Source organism: Pimephales promelas, chromosome 6 (genome assembly GCF_988280905.1).
Source record: "Pimephales promelas chromosome 6, fPimPro1.hap1.1, whole genome shotgun sequence".
Taxonomy (NCBI): domain Eukaryota; kingdom Metazoa; phylum Chordata; class Actinopteri; order Cypriniformes; family Leuciscidae; genus Pimephales; species Pimephales promelas.
Window position 1 is genome coordinate 35,199,835 of NC_142774.1, and position 12,524 is coordinate 35,212,358.

The 12,524-nt window shown below is 38.5% G+C and overlaps 1 protein-coding gene across 6 annotated transcripts in view; it reads left to right on the plus strand.

Annotated features, from left to right (window-relative positions):
* trpc5a (transient receptor potential cation channel, subfamily C, member 5a) overlaps positions 1-12,524 on the plus strand; it is an 84,090-nt gene that overhangs the window by 62,842 nt on the left and 8,724 nt on the right. For 5 of the 6 annotated variants that reach the window (XM_089132493.1, XM_039653144.2, XM_039653146.2 and 2 more), the window contains exons 4-9: positions 1,871-2,207; positions 4,931-5,070; positions 5,771-5,803; positions 6,692-7,014; positions 11,197-11,392; positions 11,696-11,908. In XM_089132493.1, coding sequence (XP_088988619.1) covers positions 1,871-2,207; positions 4,931-5,070; positions 5,771-5,803; positions 6,692-7,014; positions 11,197-11,392; positions 11,696-11,908 — 1,242 coding nt within the window. The remainder of the gene's footprint in view (positions 1-1,870; positions 2,208-4,930; positions 5,071-5,770; positions 5,804-6,691; positions 7,015-11,196; positions 11,393-11,695; positions 11,909-12,524) is intronic. The other variant, XM_039653147.2, reaches the window with a different exon arrangement.

Sequence of the window (12,524 nt, forward strand, 5' to 3'; positions counted from 1 at the left end):
ATGGATCCAGAAAGATATGAAGGAAGAGGTCCGGGAGGAGGAGGAGGAGGAAGGGCAAGAAGACAAGTAGTCTCGGATGAAATTCAAGTCACTTTAGTTGACCAAGTCCTTGTCCATGGTATGACTATGAGGGTGGCTGGGCAACGAGTAAGGCCAAACTTGAGTCACTTCACCGTCGCCTCCATCTTCAGAACCTTCAGGGAGGTGTGGTGGCAAACAACATTCTATCACTGAATAAGAGACCAACATTTTCAATTGTCTTTGAGGTTTATTTTCTTGCATTCGTACAGTCACACAGAGTGGCTGCAGAGAGTGACAGTGAATGTGACAGTGAAAGTGTATTCAATACCATACAATCTGTATTGTAAAAAGCGCTATATAAATTAAGGTGACTTGACTTGACTTGAAGGGAGGGCATCCCTTCTCCTTTATAGTCTTGACTCCCAAAATGTTATCTTTCTAGACCAATGATGGTATTTCAACCATATTGTTCATCTATTCTTAAGTGGAGGCCCTCCTGTCATGCACCAACCATTTCAATACAATTGCATATTAGAATAAGGTTTGCGTGTGCTCTTATACTGTCATATGATATGATGGTCAAACACATCATTAATTAACTTTTTTTTAGAGGAGAGAGTAAAAGAGTAAAACAAAAAAAATCATCCATTGGTTTTGTCTTTTGTGTTCATCTGAAAACAAACTTTTAGATTTTGGTTTTTGATCCTTTGGTTTCCAAAGCATCAGCACATAATGACACTTGTGTCTGTCTGACGCGAATGTGCTGCAAATGTCCAAAACACAGGAGTCCATTTCTGTTCAGAAATTACATTTACATTCTCTGCTTGCAGAACGCTTGTCAGGAAAGTGAGTGAAACACACTCAAACACACAGTTTTATCAAATCATACGTCATTAATAGCGGTTCACTTTTGCGATTTAGTACGATTGGGTTCATATCAGCAGCAAACCGTACTTGATTTTTGATTTTTCACCCTTTTTATGCGGACTGGTACAGTTCGGATGATCCAAATGAACCGAACTCTGAAATCAATCAAACCCGGGTGTGCACCAAAAGTGCTAGTGTTGAAAGCACCCTAAAAGATTGTGAACAAAGCAATCACATCATATGTTTTATTTTCTGACACTTTTATTGTGCTTCTGTGTCCTTTTTGACACTTGAAAGCTTCAACCCCCTTTCTTTGTCTTTGTCGTTTGTCTTCCTGTTCCAACATTCGCATTCAGCTGCAAACCATGGTTCGATCAACAACGAATGCGGAGAAATGAATCACAGTGTGTCTTTTAAAGCGAGCCGTGTTTGTTTATGCAATAAATGTGCATAGATTTATCATGTTTTATAGATATAGGCAGTTACTTTAATTGCATTTGACTGTAAAGGAGACATTTTGATTGTTGCTGGTAAGATGCATCATAAATCATAAATGCGATTATATAGATTACCCATCAAAAGTTTGCACCATGATTGTTTGCATTTGAAGTTGAAAACATCTTCAAGTTCAGCTCAAGACCACATATTGCACTTAATCCTGTTCCATTCTTTTTCTCCATCTGTTTCTGACACTGTGAATGTCGCATAAGAGACATATCCGATTTTGATTCTGGTCTGGTGGATCCTAATTATAAAGGTTTTCCTTAAGATCACCTAGTCAACTAGTCATGCCACCCACCAACAAGAGGATTATGAAAATATGTAGTTTTACCCATCTGTAGGATAGATGAAATATTGCTCATTTTGGTCAGAGTGAGTAATGCTTCTTTTTCTCCTAGCTAATTGGTCCTTCTGCGCATGGTTGCCACTATGCATGAGCATTTACAAATCCATTTACAAAGCTCTCTTTTTTCCCCCCCAGTTCGTGGCACAGCCAAACTGTCAGCAGCTTTTGGCCACACTATGGTATGATGGATTTCCTGGCTGGCGTCGTCGTCACTGGGCAGTTAAGCTGGTCATGTGTTTCATTATCGGCCTGCTCTTCCCTGTCTTCTCGCTGGTCTACCTGCTGGCTCCCAAAAGCGCGCTGGGGCTCTTCATCAAAAAACCCTTCATTAAATTTATCTGCCACACAGCCTCCTACCTCACCTTCCTCTTCCTCCTCCTCCTGGCCTCACAGCACATTGCACGCACCAACCTACACATACAGGGCCCTCCGCCCACTGTGGTGGAGTGGATGATACTACCTTGGGTGCTGGGTGAGTATGATTGTGTGTGTGATGATGGGGATGTAGGTTGTTTAGCTTGTAAAAAATTAGTAATGAAATTGCTCGTTTATAGTGTGTGCAAGTTGACGCTGTATAAGGGACTTTAACTTAAACCTTAGCCCTAAATAATAAAGTCCTGCAATTATAATTAAGCCCTAACTGTCACGTATGGGTTCAGGAAGACAGAAGAATCAAGTTCCAATACGACTTTTAAAGGGATACTCCACTTTTTTTTTTGGAAATAGGCTCATTTTACCACTCTCCCAGAGTTAAACAGTTGAGTTTTACCGTTTTCAAATCCATTCAGCCGATTTTCTGATATTTAGAAGAATATCAGTAACCAGACAGTTTCTGGTCTCATTGACTTCCATAGTAGGAAAAAAATATACTATGGAAGTCAGTTAGACCAGAAACTGTCTGGTTACTGATATTCTTCTAAATATATATAAAAAAAAATACATTCGAAAACGGTAAAACCCAACTTTTTAACTCTGGGGGAGTGGTAAAATGAGCCTATTTCCCCAAAAAAGTGGAGTATCCCTTTAACTATAGACCATTTTTTGAGATGTAAACAACACTGGTCCAGAAGCACTTCCTGTTTCAGTTTTTTAACACTACATAAACGTTGGAATAAAATACAACCAACAGAACATATGCAACTGAATCAAAAAGTTAAACACACATCTTTAGATGTTTTCTTTACATTTGAAATAAAGAAACCATTTACAAACTGTTGTTTACATCTTGCAAAATGGTCTATAACTATCTACAAGGAAGACAAATAAGCAGGGTAACACACACATAGGGTAATGTTTGATGGGACCAACTTGTATAGCAAACACAAATTAGGATGATTAATAGAACACAGAACTAATCACGAAGAGCGGCAAAACTGAACAAAGGAACACATGATGAACATGGAAACAAAGTAAAAATCCATGATAATGAAACTAACTGAACATAATGTGACATTAACAGCTTTCAAAATTTTTTGTGGATTATTTCCAGCTTTGATTTACTTGAAGGGGTGTGCATAAGACTGACATGACACCTTCATAACCATGACATGTCTTGAATATGAAGCATGTTTATGACAACTGTCATTAAGTGTCTTTCGCTCAATAATGACATTTTGAATGCAAATATGACATTGTTTGGGATGTCTTTGTTATGACATCTTGACATAAACCAATACATCATAACCTGTCAGTGTCTTTGTCATGACAACCTCACATAAAATTAAGTTAAACTGTTATGTGGTTGGTTTTGACATTGGCTGTCATGAGGCCATTATAACTGTGACATTAATATTTTTCGTGACCTCAACTAAAGTGGTACTACTTTAATTTGTCATTAAAATTTTATAATGGCTTCATGACAGCCAATGTCAAAACCAACCACCTGACAGTTTAATGTAATGTTAACCAATAAAGCTTGGTGGTTTCTTAAGATGTCATGTTTATGACAGGTTGTGTTGTCTTAGTAATGCCAAGTTGTCATGAGAAAGACACTGACAGGTTATGATGTATTGGTTTATGTCAAGGTGTCATAACAAAGACATCTCAAACAATGTCATATTTGCAATAAAATGTCATAACTGAGAGAATGACACTTAATGACAGTTGTCACAAACATGCATAAAACTTAATATGTCATGTCATGATTATGAAGGTGTCATGTTAGTCTTGCACACCCCTTCAAGTAAAGTACCTATATTTGTATATTTTGATGTTTATTTTTGTGTTTTCATGTTTTAGACCTTTAAGATTAAAGTTGAAAAATCTCACATTGACTTACAGTACAATTCAAAATGCAACTGACATCGATTGAAATGTTTGATTTAATTTGTAATGTTTAACGTCTATCTCATACAGATATATATTTATATAAAACATCATTTACAGTGCATAGTGTGCAATAACAAATGTAATTTGATAAACCAATTATTATTATCCTATTATTGCCAATAATCAATAAATTGTCAAGATTAAAATTAAATGATATTTTGTGTAAAAGAAAAACAAAAAAAAATGTTTAGGCATCACAGCGTTATAATGTACAGTTGATATTCATTGTGAAATTTCATTATATTTTACTGTGTTATTAAATTATTAAGTTATTAGTGTTTTAAAAGTAATAGTGAGTGTTAAATGATGGCAAAGGTACTCTAAATGTAAAAGTGGCGGAAATGAGCATGAACAATTAAATATGCATTGATCTAATAAATGTACACCTTATAATATATATGTTATAATGTACAGTATGAAAAATGTATATTCATTGTGAGATTTGCTTATGATTCCATTTAACATTGTTATTAAATAAAAAAATGTATTACCTTTTTCATTCTACCAACTATAAGTAACTTTGCAGCTACATGTCAACTAATTCTCAATAGAGTAGACTAGAAGACTGTCAGGTGTCAGGATTCAGGTAAGAAGAATAAGTTGACATGTAAAATAATGTAAAAAGTCTACTAATACTTTAATTACAGTTAGTTGGGATGTAGTTACAAAGTTACTTGTAGTTATTAGGTCTAAACCGGACAATCGAAATAAAGTCTAACCGGTTTTTAATCTAGTAAATGTAAATATAGGGGAAATGAGCATTCACAATAATTAATGCAATATATATCCAGTTAAATCAGCCGATATGATAAATGAAAGTATTTTTCAATAACTGATATATTATATGTTTGTGTGTTTTGCACATAGGCTTCATATGGGCTGAGATTAAGGAGATGTGGGACGGAGGTTTTAATGAGTACGTCCATGACTGGTGGAACCTGATGGACTTTGCTATGAATTCACTGTATTTGGCCACTATTTCTTTAAAGATCGTTGCTTATGTCAAGGTGAGCTCCTCCCTCAATTGTTTTGCTCTCGGTTCATTCTCGAATGCACGCGAGCACATGCACACAGACACACTCCAGACTCCATGACCATCTGCAGCTGTGTTAGTCACCCTGCATGCAAGGGTTTCAGCCCACACGAGTCCCTTACAGTGTGTGTGTGTGCGCGTGTGTACATTTGTGAGATGAGAAATCCAATGGTCCAAGCCATATAATTTATGTTCTGTTTTGCATTTGGACATGTTCTCAAGAAATGCATTTAAAGCTATAAATGTTTGTGTGAATGTTCCTGAATACATGTATTATCAGTTTACAGTATGAATTCAAAACGTGGGAATAGAGGGTGAATTTATGAGTCAGTTAATATTGTGGTCTTAGTCCCAGTAGAGAGCAGAATTTAAAGCAAGAAGAGCTCGGCCATGCCTTGCACTCAAAAGCCAGACTTATTTCTCTGCCCACTGAAACATGGAATTGAAGGATGGTGCAAGGCAAAAGCTTAGGAAATGTCCAAGAACCTATAGAACTCAACTGATTGGAAAAACAATACAAAAACAAAAAAAAAACGAATGCATCTCTAGGTGCTGCAATTAAAACCCCAATTATTTCTTCTTTTTTCTTTTAAAAAACATTCTTGAGGGAATTCAGTGATTTAAACCTGTTGATAGTGTTGTGTCATTTGCATCTGTTGTCTGTATTGTTACAGCACCTGATTAACTCAAGGAATTATGCAAATCAGGTAATGGTGCAAACACGCCCACAAAATTACTGCTGATTGCAATCTGCATTTCAATTTTTTTCTTTGCAGTGCTTCACCATTGCAATCTAGGCTTTTTGAAATGGCTAAATATTGCTCGACCACACGGCACGTCTTTTGATCATCATTTGATGAATTACTACTGCCAGGATCACTAGAAAATGTACACAAACACACTTTTTAAATACAATTACTGTCAGCTTCTGCAGGTGGTACTAGCGCAGCGTTAACTGCAGCAGGCAAATAAGCCAATCCATTCATGTTTGTGAATTCGATCCATTGAGCCACATTTGCATAAATAAGAGGCCTATTTGCCCAGAAACAAATGACAGTGACTTGGCAATGAATTTAAATATGCATGATGCAGCGCTATAGTGCATTTAGCACCTGCTATGTTGGACTGTGGGTATTACATTATGTGAATAAGGCTAAAAATGGACTCTACACAAATATGGAAACTCTTGGCCAACCAACTGTAAGGATGGTCCCATTGTACATACACTACCGTTCAAAAAATATTAGCAGGGCAACCATTTTCCACTCTGATAATAATATTAAATGTTTCTTGAGCTCCAAATCAGCATTAGAATGATTTCAACTGGAGTAATGATGCTGAAAATACAGCTTCGCCATCACAGGAATAAATGACATTTTTAAATATTAGTTATTAAAATAGAAAGCTGTTTATGTTTTTAGACTTCTTTCAAAAATCTTACCAACCCCAAGCGTTTGAACGGCAGTGTGTGTAACATGCATTCTTGCAGTACTTTTGCATCATGTTTGCGTAGCCAGAATCCCTTCTAATGCTGAAACTAAATCGTGAAATAGCCTAATTAGCAATATTTCTGAATGTTTTTATGTTCTCTCCAGTATAACAGTTCTCGTCCTCGAGAGGAATGGGAGATGTGGCATCCGACGCTGATCGCCGAGGCTTTATTTGCCATTGCTAACATCTTCAGCTCGCTTCGGCTCATCTCCCTCTTCACAGCCAACTCTCATCTGGGCCCACTGCAGATTTCTCTGGGCCGTATGTTGCTGGACATCCTCAAGTTCCTCTTCATCTACTGTCTTGTGCTGCTGGCCTTTGCCAACGGACTCAACCAGCTTTACTTCTACTACGAGACCGAGGCAGCAGACGAACCCAACCACTGCAAGGGGATCCGCTGCGAGAAACAGAACAATGCATTCTCTACGTGAGTTTATGACTGGGCTAGCGTCTTCATATTTCTTTTCCCCTCTTTTTGTCGTCTGTTTGTTGTGTTATTTAGTGAATCTGTTCTCACATTAGTAATTTAATGTGAAGAGTTTTATCTCTAAAAACTGTTTAGCATATACGCTGGTATATGGGGGCATAATAAGTAAAGAGAAATTGCCAGTTAATACCACTAACAAGGCTCAGAATAGCCCCCACTAACACAGTAACATAATGAGGGTCCATACATGCGAAGCGAAGCATTGAGAACTTTGTAAGAGTACAGACCGTCACAGAATAAGAAGATATTTTATAATACAGGCAGTGCCATCTTTGGAAAAATGTCTCGAAAGTCGAACCACGAACGGCGTACCAAATGAGCTGAACTGTATGAAGCATTCGTGGTTCGACTTTCGAGACTGTTTTCCAAAGATGGCGCTGCCTGTATACACAAAGTGCACTGTCTTTATAAAGTATCTTCTTATTAAACGGTCCGTACACTTACAAAGTTCTCAATGCTTCGTTTTGCATGTAGGGACCCTCATTTTGTTAGTGTGGGGCTATTTTGAGCCTTGTTAGAGGTATTAAGAAGCAATTTCTCTTATTATATGCCCCCATATACTAGTGTTTACACTAAACAGTTTTTAGAGATAAAACTCTTCACATTTGATTATCATGAAAACAAATCTCAGAGAACGGTTGACTAGGTACCGATGTTTAATTAGACCAAAGGCCAGAGTTCTCCTTTAATCGTTTCAGTGGTGGACAACCCTCAGATAAGGTTGGTCCCATTTTAACACTTTAACAACCACTTTCTTCATGACTAGTAAAAGCTTTAAAAAAATCACAAGGAGGTATTACTGATATATTTTGTGCCATATGGTTAAAACATAAAAATATCTTGAGCTTTTGTTAAAAACAGACCTCATTCGAGCGTTTGTTTAAAACAGACTTTATTTCAGGCATTTAACCAAAAATCTATTTTAAAAACCCATTGACTACTTACTTACTGAAGTACAAAAATATGTCATCCTGCAACACTCTATTGGCCCCCATATAGCTTCAGTGTAGTTAACAACAATTTTTTAGCACTATGTAGTCAAAATGGTACCTTGAAGGAAGCTTGCTCAACACTGTTTGTTTACAACATTCATTCATTCTTCCCTGCAATGCAGCTCCAGGTCAGGCTCAGTCAATGCTGATGCTGCTTCTGAATATTCATCAAGACCTCTAGCTTTTCCAGTGATTTGTTGATCAATGACCCATCGACAACTGCACAATCATCCACCACTGCACAATTACACAATAAATTCAAGAATCACCTCATGGATATTTGAGAGCAAGCGTTGAGAAAGTAGAAGATTAATCTGTGCTGTGTCTTTGCAGAAAACTGCAGCTGCTCTGTGAAACATAAACACCTGAAACAAACAAAACAAAAAAATCTGAGCATGTTGTTGAAGCGTCCTGGGATTTTCTTGCATTTCCGTCAGAATTCTGTTTTTTTTGCCTGCAGCTGCATATGAGCTGTATGTGGCATTACCACACCAAGATATCAAATCCCTCGACTCACATCACATCTGAAGCAACACAAGCTCCTTCAGGCTTCATGTGGTGTTTTCTGAGGTTCAGTCACAGAGACTCCCCTTCACAGATTAAAGTCTTTGACATCCCATACGGCTTGAGCCTTTCAAAGAGACATGTTTTTATTAATCAGTATTTTGTCTGCTTTCCCAGCAAGACTTGCACTATTGGCATTTTTAATCTGAGATCATATGGGGAAAAAAGAACAATTTCCCAATAGGGTAACTTGATTCAAGATTTACAGTATTCTCTGAAAACAGGTATTCTCAAGCAATTTTAAATTGATTCAACATTTATTTGTAATAATTATGGTTTGCTTCTCAAGTAAATGTATCTTTTTTTTATGGATGTTTTGATATTATTATTATAATTTTTGCAGTGCTATAGCAGCTAAAAAGATTTCTGAGGACAGGTATTACTCAATACACTAAAAAATTATTCATGTCTTCTGTGTATTATTTTAGGCTTTGAATTGTAAAGCTTGAAATGCCACATGTCGACTGAACCGGCACAGGATGTGCAGAGCTGCCGGCTCTAGTGGGCTGCCAGTTGTTATGTCAGTATCTCTGACAAGTCAGTGAGGTGCTTGAGGCAAACCTGTGTGCCTCCATTAGGGCTCTGCCACAGCAGTCATGTGGTTCAGGTGTTGAACACGCTTTATTTTTGTCATTTATTATATGAATGTGGTAAAAATATAACATGGATAGAGCCTTCTAAATTTGGCCCATGTGATCAAAATGGACATCACTGTTCTGTTCACACAGATGCCCTGCGGAGGTCGCTTGCCTCTTCTCACATACTATATATATATATATATATATGTGTGTGTGTGTGTGTGTGTGTGTATGGAACTGAGCAACTACTTTGACAAGGACCACATTTTTATGGTCAGAAAACTGGGTCATAGGATTTCTGAAATGGCAAGCCTAGTGTGTTGCTCATGGTCACTGTGATGACCCCTGTCCACAGCCAAAAGCCCCTACAAGGGGCACATGAGCGTCGGCACTGACCTTTCTAGTTTCTTTTTCTTTTATCCATGTACATGTGCACCATTTTCCTGGGGAATACACTACAAACTATCACCTGTTATATTTACTGTTTGTTTGTTTTTTTGGCCGTGGGCACAAAGTGCTATTCCTTTCACCCCAATTTATACTTACTTCTGCGTCGAACTCGCGGCGTAGCTACGCCGTAGGCTGTGTGTAGTGAGCGTACTCTTCGGCGTACCCTGACGTGCAATTCTCCAAAAATGTAACAACGTGTCAATTCTACGCGTACCGCAAGCGCTGTGATTGGTCTGCTAGAACCGCTCCCTGGGTTTCACATGCTCCCTCTGCATGTATAATTGCTTGTCAATGTGGACAACGACGCAGAAGTATAAATGAAAACCAACGCGTAGTCTATAGCGTAGAGGCTTCGCCGTAGGTCCAACGCAGATGTAATCAGCCTTAAGGGAGCCTGTAGATGCACAAACTTCGAATCTTAGAGACTCAGACATTGCCTTCTGAAACTTTTCATGCTGTGCATTGCAGTACTGTAGCGTCTATCTGGGTTATTTACACTGCTGTGAGACTCATGTTTTGTGTGTGTGCAAACCATACCAAAAATATTTCACATCACATTTCCCATTTATTTCAAATTGGGGTCATATTGACCTCGAAGACCTGGGGCCCTATTTTAACGATCTGAAACGCAAGTGTCAAAGCGCAAGTAACTTTGTGGGCGGGTCCCGGCGTTGTTGCTATTTTCCCGGCGGGATAAATGCCTCTTGCGCCTGGCGCAAATCAAAAAGCGGTTGGTCTGAAGTAGCTTCATTATTCATAGGTGTGATTTGGGCGTAACATGAAATAAACCAATCAGAGCGCCATCCAACATACCCTTTAAGAGCAGATGCGCATGTTGCATGATGGATTGTTATAACGGCGGGTTTACCAGGCACGTTCACGGCCGACTTTCTTGTCAGGGCAGTGAAAGACCGAAGTGACGTTGTATGGGGATGGGAGAAACCCTCGCACATCAGCGTCGGTTAAACATTATATACGTATGTTTCTTGCCACTATTGGGCAAACAGGTCTGATCCTTGCTTCCTTACTACAATTAGTCTTAAAAAATGGGTAATAAGGTTTTTTCATCTTCATGTAAAGCACAATGATTTCCCTCATGTGTTAATATTTTTCCTTGTTATAATGTATGATTTGCAAAAATAAAAACTGCTGCATCTGTGTTGATGATGAGAGAAACAAAGTGTATGCGCGTTGTGCACCCACTACATCATGGCCAAGCATGCGCGCTTAAAATACCATTATGAACAACGCGCAATGCGCCATTGACTTTAGACCAGCTTTTTTCTGTTTTCTGGAAGTGTAAAATAGCACCAGGGAATGTTTGCGCCGAAACACGCCTTCTTTTGTTGTTACAATTGCCTTCATCTCTCCAAGTCATAATCTCTCACATTCACCACCATCTTTCACACACATTAATAACTTGATCCATTTCACATTATTTCCTAATGAACTGTTTACCCCTGGAGCTTTGTGATCTTCTCTGCCCGATCCTTAATGCATCACGTTTCTTTCTTCCCTTTTTTCCCTTCATCTGTCAGGTTATTTGAGACACTTCAGTCTCTGTTCTGGTCGATATTTGGCCTCTTGAATCTTTATGTAACCAATGTGAAGGCTCGGCACGAGTTTACTGAGTTTGTTGGAGCCACCATGTTCGGCACCTACAACGTCATCTCACTGGTGGTTCTCCTCAACATGCTCATCGCTATGATGAACAACTCCTACCAGCTGATCGCTGTGAGTACTGAGCACAATAATCCAAAGGCCAGAAATATACGGTTTCAGCATCCTGCTGACTAGATGAATTGGTTGAATATTTTGTTGGTTTTTACACTCGAAAAAATGCTGGGTTGTTTTAACCCAGTTTTGGGTAAAATATGGACAAACCCAGCCATTGGGTTAATTTTTTTAATTACATTTTTAACCCAACGTTTGGGTTTGTCCATATTTTACCCAAAACTGGGTTAAAACAACCCAGCATTTTTTAGAGTGTATGATTCAGTTCTTCTTCTTATTAGTTCTTCTGTCACTATGCCCCAGGACCATGCTGACATCGAATGGAAGTTTGCTCGGACCAAGCTGTGGATGAGTTACTTTGATGAGGGTGGGACACTCCCTCCACCGTTCAATATAGTCCCCAGTCCTAAGTCCTTCTGGTACCTGTGTCTGTGGGTACACGGGCGGCTCTGCGGGTCGGAGACTGCTCCACCTGAAGAAATCCCCCATAAACACGAGAATCTGAAGGAGTTTACGGTAAAGAAAAACCCTGAATCAATTTGAACATCCTCTCTGTGATTGCATCTGAATCTGATCAAGTGGTTCTGGTTTAAATGACACTTTAAGCACAATGCAGCCGGCTCATTGTGTAACTGATTACCCATTACAGTGACTAACAGCACAGCCACACACATATATCAGCATGTTGAATGCTAAAACAGCTCATTTACATTTTTATTGCTTTTGAACTATTGTTTTTTTGACACATAGTGGGCTGCGGTAATTGTATTTAGACTGGTATCATCATGCATAACCAGGTATCACTGGGTGAAAGAGGTAGTGTACATGTAAAAACCTTTGACTTTAAGAAAGACAGCAACTTAAAAAAATCGAGCGCATTCAAATCGACATCAGATCAAATACTCATGCTTCAAACCTTGATCTTCCAGTCAGTGATGTCAGTGTTGTAAATCTCCAACACTTTACACCTCAAAGATATCTGCAGTGCACATGCACACTCATTGGGTTGCTTTCTTTTCGTATTAACATTAAGACTTTAGGTTTAAATATACATTATTTTAAGGGAAAGTATACATTACCGTTCAAAAGTTTGGGGTCAGTTAGACGAAATAAACCTCTTCTGCTCACCAAG